The sequence below is a fragment of the Drosophila serrata genome, unplaced genomic scaffold, assembly GCF_035046125.1.
Source record: "Drosophila serrata isolate PLE 108 unplaced genomic scaffold, ASM3504612v1 contig_240, whole genome shotgun sequence".
In the NCBI taxonomy this organism is placed as follows: domain Eukaryota; kingdom Metazoa; phylum Arthropoda; class Insecta; order Diptera; family Drosophilidae; genus Drosophila; species Drosophila serrata.
In genome coordinates this window covers 1,252,584-1,272,084 of record NW_028257138.1, presented here as the reverse complement: position 1 = coordinate 1,272,084, position 19,501 = coordinate 1,252,584, and the positions used below count along the sequence as shown (strand labels likewise).

Genomic DNA, 19,501 nt, shown 5'->3' with positions numbered 1-19,501 from the left:
TATATTTTTAGCTGATAAGAATGCTCCTAGTTTGTGTTGTCCTTGTGCGAATCCTTTGCAAACTTTTGGTAACTGATGAGACGTAGGTAAAATTCTACTTATTCCACTGTTGCCATTAAGTCATCTCAAATAGGTACCTCAACTTATTAACTGCTCGCTCCACAGCAACTTCTGGGAGTAGGAAGACTTCCGGGTTGCCAATTTACACCTATTCTTGATTCCCAGTCAAGTGATTGCTAATTTTAACCCCAGAAAGTGTAAAACAGAAAAACAAAGGGGAAACCTCTAAATTATGTTAACTTTTCCAAGTTTAAGGTTTAGAATTACATCAATTATCCTTTATTAGTTTTTTACCAAATACCAAATAACAATTTCAAAATACATTAACTTGCATAAATCGTTAAATATATATATAAATATATATATATTTTTTAAATATTTTGTTAGTTGCTCTATTTTTTATTCTAGCGCCCCACATAAGCTTTCAAGCTTTCCGAAGTAAAAATAGTTATGCGTTTATTAAACTTTGATTTGTCAAAAAACGGTCATATAAATATATCGATAAGTATTGATTCACAGAACGCGAATAATTTAAGCTTATTTATGATTGATTTTCAATTCGATCCTTTAATGTAATTGCAAGTTGCAACTGCGAATAAGCTTTGGATTTCCTTTTTTGTTAATTTTATTTTTTTTAATCTCAAAATCTAGACTCTTTTGCTTTTTCAGTTCTGGCAGCACTAGTGAAAAATGATACAGGTTGGCAGGCCTGCCTCTTGTTCCAGCGTGGTTGCAAAAAAATTTGGTTGAATTTAATTTCTAATTTCGAGTCAATAAATTCCCGTATACCGCCCGAATATGCCCCCAAAGAAGGCACCGGCTGGTCCCAGCAAGAAGACCGAGCAGAAAAAGAAGGAGAAAGTCATTGAGGTAGGCTGGGCGAACCGGGAAAGCGGCGGTGTATCGGCATCCCGGCTGCCTCCACATTATTCCTGTGATGTGGTCAGACCGAAAACCGATCAGTGATAAATCAACATGTATAAGTACATATGTGTATGTATTTGCATCGGCAGGACAAGACCTTCGGACTGAAGAACAAGAAGGGCAACAAGCAGCAGAAGTTCATCCAGCAGGTGCAGAAGCAAGTGCAGGCTGGCGGCCACCATCCGCGGCAGGATGGCGACAAGCGCAAGGAGGAGAAGGAAAAGAAGCTGGCGGACCAGCGTGAGATGGCCATGATCTTCAAGCCGGTGCAGACGCAGAAGGTGGAGAAGGGCACCGACCCCAAGTCGGTGGTGTGTGCCTTCTTTAAGCAGGGAATTTGCACCAAGGGCGACAAGTGTAAGTTCTCCCATGACCTGTCCCAGGAGAACAAGGTTGAGAAGCGCTCCATTTACGTCGACATGCGCGACAACGAGGAGGACTCGATGGCCAACTGGGACGATGCCAAGCTGAAGGAGGTGGTCGACAAGAAGAGCTCTGGCGAGAAGCAGCGCCCCACCACGGATATTGTGCGTTTTATTAAACTGAAGTCGCTTCCCGTAAAATTCTTTACTAACTAACACATTCTATTCCAGATCTGCAAGTTCTTCTTGGAGGCCGTGGAAAAGTCCAAGTACGGATGGTTCTGGGAGTGTCCCAATGGCGAGAAGTGCATCTACCGACACGCCCTGCCGCCGGGCTATGTTTTGAAGCGTGACAAGAAAAAGGAGGAGAAGCCCACGGAAATATCGCTGGTCGACCTAATCGAGAAGGAGCGCGCCGCCCTGGGGCCCAACCAGACGCGAGTAACCCTCGAGTCCTTCCTCGCCTGGAAGAAACGCAAGCTGGCGGAGAAGAAGGCCAAGCTGGTAGCCGAAGAGGAGCGGAAAAAGAATGACTTTAGCAAGGGCAAACAGTTTGGCATCTCAGGTCGCGAAATGTTCAGCTTCAATCCCGACCTGGTCGACGACGGACCAATGGAGGACGGCGATGCTGCGTTCGACATTTACAAGCGGGAGGACGACGACGACGACAATGCCGTGGAATTCAAGGAACTCGACTTGGCCGCCCTGTCACTGGCTGCCAAGGAGGTGGATGGCTCCGGCACAATTGCATCCACTACCCGGCTATTGGACCAAGCCACAGAAGCCGCAAAAACTGCCGCAGCCGAGGAGGCAGCGGCTGACGACGGTCCCTCATCGTCTGAACCCGCCAACGATGCTGCACCTATCAACAAGGATCTCTTTGTTGATCTGGCCGGCGAACTGGATGACTTGGATTTGGAAGATGAAGATGATGATTAGTCCCTTGCGAAGTTTGTTTAAAATGAGTTCATGAAATGATTTCTGCCTTTAGCTAACCCATCAATCAATAAAGTTGTGGCTTTTAAGTGTTGCATTTTTGGAAATAGCGTTTTACGAACTGAAAACGGAGTCAACGATAGTTTATTATTTGATGTTTTGTTTTTATTTTGTATTTTACCTAATTCTTTTATTAAATTACCAAAAACCTGGCGGCAAAACTCCCACTGCCTGGGGTATCTGGCGCTCTCTCAGGAACTTGGCCAGAAGCATCTCTAGCCGTGTCTTTGGCCCGCCCTCGTCATATACAGCCAACTGGGGCAGGTAATGGTTCTGGATAAAGAGGAGCAGCTTCACAAATTGTTTTCCATAGGTGCGCCAGAGCTCGAAGCCGAGCGTTTGAAGAATTTCCATGATCAGCGTGGCACTGACGTCGGGCAGCGGCTTAACATGAACTACATGGGCCAACCAGCGCCAGCCCTCCTCCAGTCCGAAGCAGTGCTCGGGGCCATCGGCCTTGCGTCCTGGTGTTATAATCACAGCGGCATAGAGGCGAGCAATTCCCGTTTGACGCTTTAAATAGCTGTCGGGTTTCTCCAGTTCATTGTTGTCCGACAGACGGTAACCAATTGTCTTGAGGTACGCCTCCGGAGCCTGTCCCGGCTGCTGGGGAATCACATAGGGCACCAGGAAGGGCGACTCCTTGTATAGGTAGGCCAGAAATACTTTTCCGAAATCGGGCATGAGCTTCCAAAAGGTGGCAATCACCGAAGCGAAGGGAAACGCAGCCTGTGGGTTGCTAGAGATCGCCGTGTCCGTTTGGCTAACGAATTTTTTGGCCATCAGCAGCATGCAGTAGTCACGGGCCAACGGATGATCGTTGATTGTTATTGAGGTTCCATTGAGCACCTTGACGGGCTGTCCAGCGAAGAAGTTGTATAATTTTTCAAAGCTGTTGGACAAATGCTGCGGGCTGACTGCCGAAATGGCGTTCAGGGGCAGATTGATGGCTCTTTGGCAGCCGGTGCGGTACTGCTTCAGGGACTCCTCCGTCTGCAGAGGCTTAACAGAGTCCACCTTGCCTTGGTACAGGGCAATAACATCGTTGTAGAACTGCAAGCGGTCTGGGTGGACATTAGTCGTTGTACTTTCAGACGGAGCAACAGCAAGAGCGGGTGTAGGAGCAGGAGCAGGAGCCGCCGCTGGGGCAGGGGGTGCGGCAGCTTTCTCTTTGGCTGCCTCAGCCTGCTTTTGGCGTGCCTCCATCTCTTCCTTTTCCTGCTGCTGGCGCCGCTTCTCCTCCTCCAGCTGCCGTTGTCGCTCCTCCTCCAGCTTCTTCGCTGCCTCCAGCTTCAGCTGCTGCTGAATTAGTTGCGAGAACTCAGCCAGTTGCCGTATGATGTCTTGCTCAACTTGTTGTAGGCTCTTGCAGCACTGCTCCGCTTTTATGAGCGAGCGGAGAAACTCACTCTGCTCCATCTTACCCGCTGCCACGGTGCTGACCAGCTGATCAAACTGCTGTCCCAGCTCCTTGAGCTGTTTGTTGTGCTCGGAGCACACCTGCACAGTCTCCCTGTCCAGAGAGAGCAGTAGCTTTGCGATGCCCTCATATTTTTTCCTAAAACGTTGCTGGCACCGAGACACGCCCTCCACCGCCAACTTGTGCAGCTTGCTGTTCGTATTATGGCGCATTTCCAACTGCTCTCGCTGCTGTTCCTCCAGTTGCGCCCTAGTCAGCTTCTCTGCCTCCTCGATAAGCTGATTTTTCTTTTGCTCTCGCAAAGCCTTCTGGTTTAGCTGTTCGCTGTGACGCTCCACCTCCTGCTGTAGGGATTCGCGCTTTAGCCGAAAGGTTTCCTGACGCTCTTTGAGCGCATTCAGTTGCAGGCGAACGCTCTTCTTTGCTTCGTCCGCCAACACCCTCTTGACTATGCTGGCATTAATGGCGTCTGCGTCGGGAAAGCAGGGTAAACTGGGTTCGGTGACGACTCTCACGGGAATGTGCGGTATACTGCTATCCAGCTTAACAATAGGTTCCTCAGCTTCCCGTGGAATCGGTTTTCTACCCGCCTCCCACAACGGATCCCGATCCTCGCCAAGAGTGCGTCCTGTACAGGTACTGGAGGCGAGAGCCGCGTGCTGCAGCACCGTTTCCATATTCAGACGGTCGTCCACACTCTGAAATATTAATTAAATGTAAGAGCTGTATAAATATGAAGGTTTGACATACCATTTCCTCTTTTTAATAATTAATATAAAATAAAATATGTTCAAGCGCGAATAGAGATGTGACTATCGTATCCACGATGGCTTGGCACTATCGCGATAGTGTGGGGAAAAACTCGTTATTTTGTTCAATAAAAAAAAGGTTGGAACTAAAAATAAGAAAATGGAATGTCTTAATATATTTCAAAATTTTAAGATATATAAACCAATATTTATTTATTTATTTATATAAAGCTATTTTCCCAACAATTCAAATAATTAACCATAAATATTTGAATTAAATATATAAATATTATGAATCGCAAAAGTATTAAACATTACGAGGAATTAATTTCAAGCACAAAGGTGATTTAAGCACTACTTGATTGTGTACCCAAAGGTTTCCATATTTAAAAAATTATTTAAGCAATATACACATTGTGTTTTAATAATATACCGAAGTATAGTTCCTAGTGATGCACAAAACAAAATTAACAAATACAAGTACAAGTAGTGGACAAGTAGTGGACACTAAAAAATTAGAAAAACTTGACGCCGTGGCTGCCATCCATCTCGATTAGCTCACACCGGCCCTTCTCCTCCAGCAATCGCAACGCACTCAGCAACACCGCTGCATCCACACCATGGAAATCCAGCTGACTGGTATTCTCCCCAGAGGCAATCTCGTACAGCGTGCAGATGGTGTTTGTCTGACCCGTCTCCTGCACCCAGTCGTACACCATGTTCCCGTACTCCTCTAGGGTGTGCCAGTACACCTGCCACTCCTGGTGACGCTTGTCCAGCGGATTGGCATGACCACTGCGCTCCAGCTCCTTCAGGATTGCCAGTACGAGCTCCGGCGACAGGCGGCGGTTGAGGGATTCGTTGTGGAAGAGCGGCAAGCTGTGGTCATTGATGCTCAGCGAATACCTATTCGTGTGCTTGAGGTATTTGAGAAAGAGATCTGTCCAGACCTTCAGCTGGCGCTGCCTGGTTTCTTCGTGCGGCTGTAAACTAAAGCCGGTATTAGCCAGACTCCCAGTCCGATTACTTTAGTAGTTACTCACGTGAAGAAGGGTGGGAAGGTGTATTCCCAGGGCCACTGGAAATCAGTCATTTTGATCAACTTTTCGAAGCAAACATTTGTTTTGGGCGATAAAAATTTTAGTTACTAATGTTTTAGAGTGGCCATATCGATTTCGGTTTAAAATACCAAACACATACCGATATTGTGAATGTCCGTCAAAATAGCGTCGATGAGTTAGCGTCGAAATAGAACGGTGGGAAAATGGAACATGGAGGGATCTTAAATTTTAAATTTATTTCGTAAGTAAGACACAAAATCGAATAAAATAAAGTTTTTAAATGCTAAAAAATGAATTTACTATTGTTTTTTACTGGGTTTGAAAGTATGTGAAAATTAGATACATTAAAGAATGTGAAAAATCGTGTATCCTGCTGCCCTGCCTGACTAAAAACAAGAAACTTGGTTAAACCTATGCAAAAAGAAGATTTTCCAATAGACGGCATTGCAGTTCTGAACATTTTGATCTATGTTTCATCAAAATCCCTTCAGTCGTTAATGAGAAATCCCGACTTTTCATTTATTGCAGTTGGGTACCAGGGGTGCATAGTCATGCCTCCGTGGTATATAAATTATTAATTAAAAATGTTATTTTCTCCTAAACTACTTAATGGATTTCAACGAAACACCTACCAAATTGCTTAGAATAAAGATGTCGTTTATTGGTCAGACTTTTAAATGTCATTTCGAAAATTAAGTTCTCAAATCTAGTGCTTCAATGCCCGTGCTTTGTAATATGATTTCAGGTCAAAAATTTCCAACGCGGTGAATAAATTATTTCCGACCACATAAAGTATATATATTCTTGATCAGCATCAACAGTCGAGTTGATCTAGCCATGTCCATCTGTCTGTCTGTCCAATTATATGCAAACTAGACCCTCATATTTAAAGCTATCTAAATAAAACTTTGCAGTTAGTCTTCTACATACTCTCACTAGTATATAACGGATTAAAATGTTCAGAACTGCGATGCCGTATATTGCTTTGCTACATACATCCTACCATTAAGTTTAAATCACATTTTATATTTAATATTGTTCGTCGAACCTACACACATGCATACATTTATGGCAATAAATGAAAAAGTCGGGATTTCTCATTAACGACTGAACAGATTTTTATGAAACATAGATCAAATTATCCCATTAATTGTACGATCTTCATTTTGTATAAGTTTTATAATAAAGTTTAAACAAAATTGACTTAATTTTAGGCAGGCAGTGCTGCCAGATATATTTATTCTTCGTAGGAACATTTATGGAAATAAATGAAAAAGTGATGTTTTCTCTTGAACGGCTGAACGGATTTTGATGAAACATCTACCAAAATTCATGGAATGTCAAATCCATTCATGGGGCATGCATATTTTATACAATTGTTTAAATGGTCAATAGGAATATTATCTGGCGGGCTATTCATCCATAGGGTGTGGGAGGTGTCCCTATCGATATGAAGCCAGTGTTTATTAATAAGGTCGGAAAAGCGAGACACTTGAATTTCAGAATTCTTAATTAATTTGAAATTAGAGAATATTTTTCCCTATCGTGCGAGATACCGTGGAAGTTTTACGCGTTCATTTAAGGGCGTAAGATTTTTGTAAAAGTTTGCGTCGATTTTGCTTGTCGGTATATACTAAAATAGTCGAAAAAATAACGAAATAGGTAATTTTCCTGATTAAAATGAAAATCCCACCAAATTGTCTTAAATGGCGTTTCCATTTATTGGGCAGTTACTTTTCTTAATGTTTTATTCAACAATTTGCTATTGTTATTTAATTTAGTATTTTTCTCATCATGGTTCCATGGTCTGGTTCAGCGAGTGGTTCTCTGCAGGTTCCCATCTGGTTCCATTTTCATAGTTCGCGCCTTAGCTATCAGCCCAAATAAACCACCCACTGTTATTAAATTTTCTCGATGTCTGACGGTTACAAACTATTGAAATTTTCACCAAATATTCGTTAAGCATCCCCTAGTACGCATTCGTAAATCGAAGCTGTTTAAACTGTGATGGAGTCATTTCCGACCCCATAAATAATATATATTCTTGATCAGCATCAACAGGCGAAAATTTCTTGGCATCCAGGAAAGATAAACAATTTTTTCAAATTTTTATACATCGTTAAAATTGTCAAAAAATTTTATTTTCTTACATTTCAAGTGAAGTATGCAGATTTATAAGCCTAATCAAAATATGCATTGGACAGCTTCCCGAATTAAAATTAACGCTTTTTTGATTTAGCTATGATCCGGATTCGATCCTATAATTCATTTGCAAACTACAAAGGTATATCAACAAGGGCTTTCCGACGTTATTCTCATGTTTTCTTTAATATTCCTTAAGAAATACGAATTTCTAATTTAAAAACAAAAATAAAATGCGATCACGAAAATGCTGATACCATGATAAAATATAAATTAGTTTAACCTTCTAACTAATAGGCCTTCTATCCATGTCGATCCCATTAAAACACAATGATTCCATTTACATTAAAATGCAATCCATTTCTTGTAATTTTTCTTAAATAGAAAAAACTGTGTACATTAACATTTTCATCGGGCTTTTCGATAAAGTTTGAGAGTTATTGGGTGACTTGACTTGGGTTTACTTGGGGTTCCAATCCGATCCAATTTGGTAAGTGAGGAGCAGAAGGGGTTTGCAGTGGCTGGCTTGCATCATCAATATACATTCACATATATGCTAGTATCTGATATATATCTGGTTTAATATAAGTAAAGTACTAGGAGGCGCAACACTATACATTCAATATCTGCTATTCCGTATTCCTTGTCCACACACCAATGCGTAGGAGGAGCTTCGAATTCATTTTTACACTAATTTGTGTGTCTAGTTTAATGCTGCTGGTGCTTAATTTCTAACTATATCCTTTGGGTGCATATCGAATCGTGCTTCTGCTGGTTTGCCAGTCAAGTTGTACTTGCTGGGGGTTGGGGGTCTCCTGTGTCGAATCAAAGACCTTAGAATAACAGGATGCAGCCGACGACCAATATTGTATTCGAGTTCAAAAAAATCGTTTGGCGTTACACATCTTGTTATCATAAATATAGTCTTTGGTTGGACTTGATGACGACATGTAGTGTATATGGTAATAATCTTCTGGTTTTGCACTTTATTTTTTATTTGGTTTTTGTACACATGCGTGAAATTCTAGAGAGAATGCCATACGGGGGTTAGGATAAGGTGTGAGTTGATAGTACAGTTGAGTGTTTTTAGCTGGCTAGTGTTGTTCTTTAAGAGTTTACAGTTAGTTCCTAGTTAACAAGTGAGGTTTGGTTGAAATCTTTCATTGCTATATAGGTATTTTTTCCGTAGGTATGCAGCTCTATCGTTTGGTGCCTGCCATGCATTTTCCAAGACATTTACATAGCTTTTAATGTATTAATTCTTTAGTTATATTCGTATAAATAATAAAGCATTCCAATCAGTATAATCAGTATCTTCAAAAAATATAATATAAATGCCCCTATGTGTGCTTAAAGCATCAATATATTGATGAAAATGTACACTTCAAATGCGTCGCTCTGGTTCGCTTACAAAACATAAAAGAAATGCGACAAACAAAATGGCATTAACCACATATTCATTTGTGGTTGAAAGAATAGTCTTTACACTTGCCTCTAAGTCAGTTTCAGTTGGAAGGAATATTTGGTTCAGAGAGGTGTGTTGTGTGTAAATCGGCAGTTGGACAGCAAAAACTCAATTACAAAAAATATAGGTTCCACGGGGGATTTTTCTTAACTTCTCTTTTGGTTTATGAAACACGAAACAAATCTTAAGCTTTATCTTACGAGCGTAATCAGCAAAAATCAAAAAACAATTGATTCCTTACAAAATACATAAAACATAATTCGCCTGCATTCCATATACATATATATATATCCATCATGTACATACAGTTCTTGCATATATCTTATACATATACACTCAAATATATAGTATATATACTTGATTCTTGCTTGTTCTTTAAATTATTATTAAGTTTTTAAAAATGGCATGTGGTGACATGTATTACAATACACATTATACATATATATATGGTACATACATTTATATTTAATATCGATTTCCGAGTTGGTATAAAATAATGCATGCAAGTCGAGCGAAGTACCCGATCGCACATCCCTCATATTTTGGTTAAGCTTGCACTGCTCTTTCTCTGCTTCATATTAGTGTCGGGTTGCTTATGAGAGAGTGAAATGTTCACCCAAGAAGCATTCACCGCGTGGTCGGTCTTCCATCTTCCATCTTCCTTAGTATGTCCTAGGTTTGAGTTATTACATATACATTCATAGGGTTTTGGGATTCTCGAATCACTGCACGTATAGCATGAGAGCATGTTGTTTCACACAATGCTCCATATTTCGACTAACGACTAATACTAGGTATATATAGCTAGAGACCCTAAGCTACAATTTTTGCCTAAGACTGTTCCGGGGGTGTATTACGTTACTTGGGCGCCTCACTTTGCCAGTGGCTCCAGATAACATCGAACCGTGTTGTTCTCGTCCAGCATGGCCGACAAGTGGCGCTGCTGATGGTGCGGGGGATGCTGATGCGAATGCGGATGGGATAATGGATGCGGATGGGGGGTGCTGTGTGATGTATGCGACGACGATGATGTGGTGGACTGCGGTGACAGTTTCTGTAGCTGTTGACGCTTCTGCGCGGGCGTCTGATTGGCCGGAGGCAGCGGCGGTCCGGCATTGCCCTGACCGAATAGCTCATTCACCGCCAGACGGGCGCCTGGCGACTTGGCATTCTGTTGTTGCTGCTGCTGCTGCTGCCGGAACGCGCCACGCATGGAGCCCTCACCAACGCCGCCGCTAACCCCAAAAACCGCATCGTTGTGCTCGGGGTGTGACGCTGATCCTGGTGGCAAGGCGCCATAATCAATGGGCGCTCCACGTTTGCGCTGTTCACTTCTGTTGGGGGAAACGGGAGATAATATTACAAACCTATCGCTGGTGGCAAAACCCAATATCTACTTACTGAAACCGCCGCTTGAACTCCTCGTCCTGTATCGCCATCAAACGTTCCATTCGCTCAACGCTCTGGGGCGGCAATCCATGCGGATCGTCTTCTAAATCGCTCTCCTCCTCCTCATCATCATCATCACAGTATCTGCCGTGCAACTGCTCTGCAGCAGTAGCCTCCTCATCCTCCTCATCGTCATCATCATCATCATCGTCAGCCGTGCAGCGACGACCCGATCTCTGCTGGGCCAGCGACTGTTGTTGCTGCTGCTGTTGCAGATGCTTTTGCAATTGTTGCTGCTGTTGGCTTCTGGACGAGACACTGCCGCCGCTGAGGCTACCGCCGCCATAGCGACTTCCGCCAGCGGCTACAGCCGCTCGCATGTTGTTGAAGACACCGGTGCCAACGCTATTGTTGTACACCTCGTCCACATCGAAGTCCCCAACCTCGTAGTGCTGCACATCCGAGTTGCGGTTGCTGAGGATCTCCTCGTACACCGGCCCGGCATCCGCACCGCCGACACTGCCCTGGTTGTAGTAGGCATCGTTCATGCCCAGATCACAGTTGGAATGCTTATTTCTAAGCTGGCGCTGCATGAACTCCAGCTGATACTGCGCCATGTGCGGCGGCGGAGCGGGCAGCTGTTGCTGGCTGCCAGCACGTCGCTGTTGCAGCTGCTGTTGCTGCTGGTTTTGTAAATGCAACAGGTGGGCGTGCTGCTCGCTCTGCTCCTCATCCGAGGACAGTTGCTGCTGCTGTTGCTGGCGACGCATTTGTTGCTGCTGCTGCTGTTGATAGTAGGCAGCCGCATTGCCTGTGGTTTGTGGCGGGTCCAGAGCTTCCGCATAATGCGGATAGCCGGCCAGCTGTCCGGGCTTGGTCTTTTTGTACGATGGATAGAACACCTGGGAGACGGCGGCGTTGCGGCTGTGCAGGGATCCGCTGGGAGAAGCGGGTACTCCGCCGGCACCGCGCTTCTTTTTACCATGCTGGCTGTTTGGCTTCTGCGTCCAGTAGAACACCTCGTGCGCTTGCTGCGGCGACGAGGCGGAAGCTCCAGCATTGTTGAAGTACTCACGCTGAGCCTTTAATGCTGCTGTGCCGGCGGGAGGCTGCTTCAGGCTGTAGTAGTCCGGCTGGTGGTAATAGGACTCTCCCAGAGGCTGCTGTTGCTGCTTGTGGGCAAAGATGTGATGGGTGGACCCGGCCGAGCTGGTGGGCGAGGCATGTCCGGTAGATCGCAGTGTGCTGTTCCTTTCGAGCACCACTTGGTTTCCCAGTGGCTGAGCAGGTGCCTGCAATGTGCCAGTCATCAGTCCGCTCTTGAGCGTTCTTCTCTGCTGGGCTTCGTTCAGTTCGGTGTCGGAGCTAGCTCCTATAATAATGTCCTCGGTGGCGGCCACACCTGTCTGAGGCATTTGTTCATCATGTCCCTCCTCGCCCATCGCCCCCATCGGCAGCTTTGGCTTTTTAGCGGTTGAGACACTGCAGAGAGTTCCAGCAGTTGGTCCACCACCTGCCACTATGCCCGACGAAATGGATGTCTTCGAGCAGCGTAGGCACTTCGGCAGCCAGGCATGCTGTCGCACATATTTACGATACTCCCGCCGGATCTTCTCGTTTTGGATGCAATGGAATACAAAGATGTACAGTCCCAGCAAGGTGTTGAAGCAAATGAAGCAGTAGCCATGCACATCGGCTGTGTCCTCGTCCATCTTGGCTCCACGCAAGTAGAAGTAGGCAGAGCACCAAACAGCACTAAGTAGCAGCAGAAACACAAAGGAGCAGCGGATGTCAAAGCTATGGGATAACAAACACTTAGGATGAGCAAAAGAAGCTTGGAGGAATGCGTAATGCAGACTTACCGAACGCTGGCCAGGCGAGTGTGCTCCTTGGTCTTCAGGCCTGTGCGACTCTTGCGGCACATAATGATCCAGGACAGGAATGTGTAGCCAATGGCAGCCTTAAATAATAAAAATAACAAACATGTTCCCATTCAGAGTTCAACTGGAGGATATATATTAAGCACTTACCACAAAGAAGATGAGCACCGGAGCCACAAAGGTGGCGTAAAACAAAGCATTTGCTTCCATCAATACACAATAGTCACTCTGGGTATAGGTGCTGGGATTGATGACCACCGAGACGGCGACCACAGTCAATGACAGTCCATAGGAAAATAGGTAATAGCAATTGACCTTGGGTGTCTGATCCACCTCAAGCAGAAGCTCATCCGAGGTGAGGATGGAGTACGAATGGAAGGCTGGACGGGAGGAACAAGTTAGCTGCAAATTGAAAACAGGATCGGGGACACCTTACCTTCGTAGCAGAACCAGGCAGTGCCGGATAGGATGGCACAGTGGAGAAAGCAGGTTATGAAACCGCAAAATGTGCTTGTTTCGGTCTGTTCAATGCCCAGAAGAAATAGCAGCTCGATGGCCAGCAGGCAGAGGTATATACTGGTATATATTGAGGTTCGGGCAGACTAGTTATAAAAGATATAGGTAAAGTGAGAGACAGAGAAAGAGTTTGGATAAGTGTCGCAGTAAAATATATGAAAACTTGTGGGAGCCAAGCAACCAGCAGTAGAACCCAAGAACAATAGCGATAAAAGCCCACCGATTTTTTCTTTTAAATGACATAAAATCGGTCATGTGAAAAAATTTGAAATTGAAATTGGCAAGCGTTATCCTTCCAAACTAAAGTTTCCCTATCAATGGTGATCCAACAATGGAAACGAAAATCGTGAATTCCGCCATTGCAGCAGCTCCTTCCCAAAGATAGTTTTAAATTTTGTTAGCCAAACTTAATGTAGGATTTGATTTACAATAATTTTGGTGGGTGGTGGTGAAAGAATCCGAAAAACTACCTAAATAAAATCAATAACGAATATTATACGCATTAACTAAGAACAATAAACAAGACACGAAACAAGCACAACAGTATGTATATACAAATGAAATGAACAAACACAAAATGCACGATATTTACAGGACAATGGTTAGCAACATTTGTGGAGTTTATTATAATTAATTAAATACAAAAGAAAATCAGAAGTGTTTTAATGTATTTTCTAAATTAAATTTGTTAAACAATGAATGCACATCGAAATGGGGTTAGGTTCTCTCAAAAAACATGCCAAAATAACGATGATTTCTAATAAAACGAAGAGGGATCAAGTGAGCTAAACTTAGACTATGACGAATAACTACGATACATAAATATATATAGATTTATAAATGAAAAGTCTTCGAGTGCAAGCTGTCGCTGGGAGGCGATGAACTATCTCATTTCGGTTACTCCTCAGCATGACCCGAGATATCCATCGCTTCCCGTCGCAGCTTTCGAGTCTTATGTTTGAGTCCTATTAAAAAGAGAGAGCAGTTCCATTAACAATTTGAGTTACTTAAGCATTATATCACATGAGTCTCTGATCATAAATACATAAGTCTATGTGGAGAGCCTAGCCTAGCCTAAAATTCGTGTTTGCTTTTCTGTTATTTCACCACCACCACCACTTATATTGTAAGTCATCCATATTCGCCTGCATGATGATGTTGTTTGTGTTGGAATCCAGATTGTGATTGCGATGCGGATGTTGCAGCTGCTGCTGCTGCTGCTGGGCAAGTTGCTGCTGCTGCTGTTGCAGGTAATTGTGACTGATGTTGAGGTTGTTGCTGGTTGCCTGCACGGCATGTTGCTGGAGGGCAGCAGCAATTGAAGCAGCAGCAGCTGCAGCCGCCGCCGTTTGCTGGCCATGCTGATGCAGATTCAGATTCAGATTGTTCATGTTCATGTTGCGTTGCGGTTGATTGGACAACACCACAGCAGCCGCAGCTGCTGCAACTACTTGTTGTTGCTGTTGCTGCTGCTGCTGGACATTGTAGTTCAGATTGTTGCGATGCGAGTTGCGAATGGAATTGTGCTGGATAAAGTTCGTATTACCATGACTCGGCGCCGACACATTGGTCTGGCTGCTGGGTGCAGTCAAGGTTAGGGACTCGTGGGTCTGATCGCGTATATTGTTCTGCTGGCGCCTGCTTCCCGCCCGTTGATGGGGCAGCGGACCAGTGGCGTTTCTTACCTTCACAAAGACCCCATTAAACAGCTTCAGTGTGAGCAGGGCAATCACTATGAACACCACACAGATGGCTATGCTAATGTAGATGAAGATGCGCATGTTGCCGTCGAACATGGTGAACAGCGAGTGCTGATGTTCATCCACCACGTCCATGAGAATGGCAAAGTTGGTGAGATGGTTGCAACTGCACACGCTGTGCGTTCGGTTCGTGGACTCCAGGCTGCAGCCGTTGGCAGACCAAGCACTGTAACGATTTCAAATTGAAATTATTGAAAAATGAAGATGAGTAGAAGCCTTACTGGTCAATATAGTTCCAAAACACGCAAGTGGGATTCGTTACATTCTCCGTTTTTAGATGCTGCAACGTCAGGGTTATGGGTTGCGAAAGCTGTATATGTCGCCCCTTGCCCAAGCTGGCCGAAATCACCTTACTATTGAGTATCCGCAATCGCTGTTGCATCTCTCCCGCATTGGTATCACTGTCATTGGCCAGGATTGCGGTGTTGCGAACTAAGAGAGAGGATTTATATATTTGCATTCTGGTTAAGCATTTTGTGAGCTACTCACCATAACTGCGTGAGCTCTTTAGATCAAAGTGATCATAGCTAGGTTTAAGGATGGACTCCAGGCGATCAAAGGCGGCAAATACAATGCGCACCAAGCCGCCTTCACTGTTGTCGATTAGAGCTGCGCGTGGAAGCTCAATCCGGTCGGAACTTAGGGGCCATTGATCCGAGTCCGGAAAGACAACGCTCGACTGGATGGTCTTTGTTTCCAAAACGCGGACGGTCAACACTGGAGAAGATTTGGATAAGTCATTCGAAAAAACACACAGAAATCAAATAAACTTACATATATTCTTGACTTTCTGAACCACACTCCGCTCCCTGATTATCGTATCGGCCAGCAGAAAAGCGTTGTACTCCAGTCCTGTGAGCAGGGATGTGGCCACACGCATCTGGTCCTCCGGATTGAGATCCAACCAGGAGGATAGCTGCGATTCATCCAGAAGATTGGATCCCGTTTTGACCACATTAAGCAAGAGCTCCGAAATCATGGCCTCCCGTTGCCGCTGATCGGGGAACGTCTCCTTGTCGTGCATCATTTTCTCCGAAACTGTTTGAATGATCTTCGTGGTGACCAACATGTCGCCGCCATAGAGCGTCTTGCTGCTCGTCACCTCGGACATGTCGTTGGCAATGGAGATCAGCGAGGAGTCGCGTTGGTTCACTCGCATCTCCAGATTGTTCAACCAGATGCTGCGGCATTGCGTCAGATCGGGGGTCATGGGATGCCAGGTGGGCTCAAAGTTGCGCAGACGTTGGTTCACCTTGTGGGCCATGCTCACTGGCGGCTCGCAGCTGCTGCTGTTGTGCAGACAGTCGCCGCCACTGGGCGCGGGTGTTGTAGTACTTGGTTCATCGTCGTACTCATCGAACCCAGCGTCCGGCATCCGCTTCATTAGCACACACCGCCACTTGGCTATGCCGGCTGCACCGCCTGGACAAGGCTGAACGTTCACATCGCCCACGCGGGTCATGTTCCAGAAGAGATTGCGGGCATTGGTTGGTCCACAAAACAGCTTGCTCTCATCATCCGCTCCGGACATTCCAGCTGCATTCAAATTAATGTTGTTAATGGTACGCACAACACTGCCATTCCCAGAGACCGAAGATCCATTTGACGCCGTTCCCGGTGGCCGGTTGGGGGAGCTTTTGGTGGTCAGCAGTGTTCCATCGTCTGTACCCGAGCCCCCGACGCCGGTAAGGATGCGGGTATTTGATGGGGCTGTGGCATTGCCGACAGCCGGAAGTTTGCTACTGGCCTTGGTGGGTGCGGCGGACTCTTCGCCACCATGGTGATTGTGATGATGATGCAGTTGTGGAGGCGGCGGTAGACCATCGTGGCGACCAGCCGGATGCTTGGTAGTCGTTGTGGAGCTAGCCACACCCTTATTTCTTCCACCGCCCACGGCAGCCGTGCTGCTCGAAGGCGTTGAGTGAGTGACGGCGGTATGTGGTGGTGGCACATTGAACAGCCCGGTACTTCCACTTATACCCACCACGCCGGGCAGCGTGGGTAGTCGTGGAGGTGGTTGCGAAGCTCCCGAGCCAATGCCAGGCGGGTGGATCAACCCACTGCCATTGCCGAAGATGGGTGGGCCATTGTTGAGCACCCACGGCGGTGGGCTGGGTCTCTTGGTTGTCGTCGAGGTCTGGGCGGCACTGATGCACTGATAGTGCGCCTCCAGATATTTGTGGGTTCCGGGGCAGGGATCCCCGAACATGCTCGTGGCTGCCAGCACACTGCAGCTCTGCTTGTGGGCGCATCTGTATGGAAGATGGAACAGTTTGAAGGCTTATGCTTAGTCTAAATTCACTAATTTATCTTGGCTAATACTATAACCCTTTAATGAGCTATAAATTAATTATAAATCGAAAGTATTTAAATAAAAAAGTATTCTACCTTGAGTTCAGAACGGTGAGTGACTTGGGAAACATGCAATTGACACTCCACTCCACATTGCCATGGTCATTGCAGATGGTGATCGAGAAGCGACCATAGTTGGCCCGGATTAGATTGATCACATCCCCAGGATCACACTCGATTGTCAATTTCTTACCTTCGCAGGCGTAGGCGGTTTGGTACTTGGAAACTGCAAAGGAATCGATTCATAAGTCATGGTGGTAAAGGGCAGGGTAGGGGATTTGGGATATATATAGAGTTATGGCATATATTGAGAAGAAATGAAATTAGTGGCGTTGAGCTGGTTGTTGTAGTTTGGTTTGGTTTTGGTGATGAACCTGCAAAGACACTTACACTCTAACGATATATATGCACATGGGATATAGAAGACAAACATGTTTGGTAGCATGATACTCTTTTACACTGCCTGGGATATACTTAGTATATGTGGTGGTGGTTGTTTTGTGGCTTTGGTGGGTCGTTAGCGATGGATGCGCTTGGTAGCAAGTAGAATAGTAGTCATAAATACCAAATCCTGCCGGCCCCAGCTCATGGTCCGTTGGTGTCCATCGTCGGTTATCGTCTAGGCCTGCTAGGGGAGTATTTTAACTGCAAGGAAGAGTTTTAAATTACTTAATAAGAATCATCACGGGAAAGGAATCAAGATTGTTGGAAGAAGCTAATAAGTGTTGGTTTTATTAAATAATAGAAGACATGGATTAAGAACAAGGAAGGAAGCTAAATTCGGAAAATCCTTGTAGTTTGCCATTAGATCGAATATAAAATTGATCATATCTTTGCCAAAAAAGCTTTAACTTCAATTCTGAAAGCTGTTCTAGGCTAGTTTTTATTGGGATAAAAATATGCAATAAGACATTTAAAAAAAAAATTAGATATTTAATTCAGTTTTTGACAATTTTAACGATGTAACCCCTTGTAAAATTTCGAAAATTTTGAAAAAAATAAATTTTGACCGTACATAGCTAGATCGACTTGGCTGTTGATGCTGATCATGAATATATATAATTTATAGGGTCGAAAATGACTCCACAGAATTTAAAGCTGCTAACTATAATTATTATACATTGCAAATTAATACAAAATATAACTTTTGTATTTTTTTAAAGAGCAAATTAGTGTTAAATCTTTTTTATGGAAATTTTCCATCGAAATTGATTATTTATGTCACCACAAAGGTGACCTATTTAAGGGTTAATTAATGAAAATCAATAAAAATAAGTGGAAAAATAGCGTACAGCTTATTTTATAAATAAACAGAAATCACTAAATGTTTATATTTCATTTCAAGTACTACTTACCTCTCCTTTCCAATATTTCCCTTTTCAGTCTTTTCACATTGCTCGCAATGTGGGATGAGAAATTCCTGAAAGAAAGAAAGAAGACATAAGATAATTGTTTACATATTGAGTACACACACACACATTCACGAAAAGGCAGGCAGGCAGACGACAAACAGAAGATAAGAAAAAGGGGGAGAGGGACTAAAAATACACACCCTTCTTGGATTCGAGTTGGTGCATCGATTTGTTGGGCAGAACAAAGACTCGTTTTCTCGGTATACCCCAACTGCATGTGGGTACATACATACATATCTTCACATATAGAGAAAAGTTACTGCAGCTGCGCTTCAAGTTTCGTCTGGAGCTGCAACTTGTCCAGCGGAGCCCCACTTTCGATGGCTTTCTTTGTTCTGCCACACAGTTCCCATTGTGGAATTTGAAGATGTTTTCAGATTTTCTTGGAAATCAAACATATTAGCACTTGGGAAAAGCATTTTTCTAGTTGATTTTGATTGATTATTAAGGTTTTCCACTTTAAAGAATGTAACTTGGTGACGTAGCAACAGACGCTTGTAAGCTGGGTCTAAGCTGCACTTCTTTTTATTTTTTCATTAACTTAGTGTTCTTTAGTTTGTTATTCTTTATGGTAACATGTTTTTTTCAGTTAAGTTGATGCTTTTCACTGTCTGAAATGAGTTTTTGTCGGAGCCCAATTTAAACTTTCTATTTTTTTTGTTAGAAAAAATTCTGTATACCTGAATTTCTGGTTTGAAAAGGGTATATCGATAATCGATAGTTTCGTTTATAAAAAATACTGTTGTTTAACATTTTACATCTTACACGTCTAGATAACCATTTCACACGTTTACAGATACATGGGGTCGAATTCTCACTTTTGGGGTTGAATTCTCATGTGTAAAGTACAATTCCCATGTAAAATGTAAAAATCGTAACATTTGCCGAAATACTGATTAGAGATAATCCTAATCGACCTCCACGAAATCTGGTCATACTAAAAAACCCAGCTGCCAGTAGGGCTGCCATTCTGTTTTGAAAAAGGGCGGGTAGAACTTATGAACTTCAAAAGT

General features: G+C 44.2%; 4 protein-coding genes across 5 annotated transcripts; 1 reads left to right on the top strand and 3 right to left on the bottom strand.

Moving 5' to 3' along the window:
• Positions 1-555: 555 nt before the first annotated feature.
• LOC110178906 (zinc finger CCCH domain-containing protein 15 homolog) lies at positions 556-2,371 on the top strand. The gene is made up of 3 exons (XM_020946186.2): positions 556-930; positions 1,074-1,511; positions 1,578-2,371. Exons 1-3 carry the CDS (start codon positions 859-861, stop codon positions 2,283-2,285), a joined length of 1,218 nt encoding a protein of 405 aa, XP_020801845.1. The 5' UTR covers positions 556-858; the 3' UTR covers positions 2,286-2,371.
• A 54-nt stretch (positions 2,372-2,425) lies between these two features.
• Positions 2,426-4,645, bottom strand: Gle1 (Gle1 RNA export mediator). Its single transcript, XM_020946174.2, has 2 exons — positions 4,513-4,645; positions 2,426-4,460 (listed from the first exon to the last, which is right to left on the bottom strand). Exons 1-2 carry the CDS (start codon positions 4,513-4,515, stop codon positions 2,481-2,483), a joined length of 1,983 nt encoding a protein of 660 aa, XP_020801833.2. The 5' UTR covers positions 4,516-4,645; the 3' UTR covers positions 2,426-2,480.
• A 263-nt stretch (positions 4,646-4,908) lies between these two features.
• Positions 4,909-5,739, bottom strand: Vps25 (vacuolar protein sorting 25). The gene is made up of 2 exons (XM_020945751.2): positions 5,555-5,739; positions 4,909-5,501 (listed from the first exon to the last, which is right to left on the bottom strand). Exons 1-2 carry the CDS (start codon positions 5,602-5,604, stop codon positions 5,027-5,029), a joined length of 525 nt encoding a protein of 174 aa, XP_020801410.2. The 5' UTR covers positions 5,605-5,739; the 3' UTR covers positions 4,909-5,026.
• A 2,309-nt stretch (positions 5,740-8,048) lies between these two features.
• Cirl (Calcium-independent receptor for alpha-latrotoxin) lies at positions 8,049-19,500 on the bottom strand. Of its 2 annotated transcripts, XM_086830344.1 has the most exons (13): positions 18,629-19,500; positions 18,432-18,496; positions 17,642-17,721; positions 17,113-17,302; positions 15,499-16,976; positions 15,214-15,441; positions 14,946-15,156; positions 14,650-14,890; positions 12,885-13,050; positions 12,599-12,828; positions 12,431-12,528; positions 10,581-12,365; positions 8,049-10,513 (listed from the first exon to the last, which is right to left on the bottom strand). In XM_086830344.1, the coding sequence occupies exons 4-13, from the start codon at positions 17,145-17,147 to the stop codon at positions 10,051-10,053; spliced, it is 4,935 nt and encodes a 1,644-aa protein (XP_086686470.1). In that variant the 5' UTR covers positions 17,148-17,302; positions 17,642-17,721; positions 18,432-18,496; positions 18,629-19,500; the 3' UTR covers positions 8,049-10,050. The 2 variants fall into 2 exon arrangements, with proteins under 2 accessions (XP_086686470.1, XP_020806025.2); XM_020950366.2 differs by lacking the exons at positions 17,642-17,721; positions 18,432-18,496; positions 18,629-19,500 and having other exon boundaries at positions 17,113-17,612.
• Between the last annotated feature and the right edge of the window lies 1 nt (position 19,501).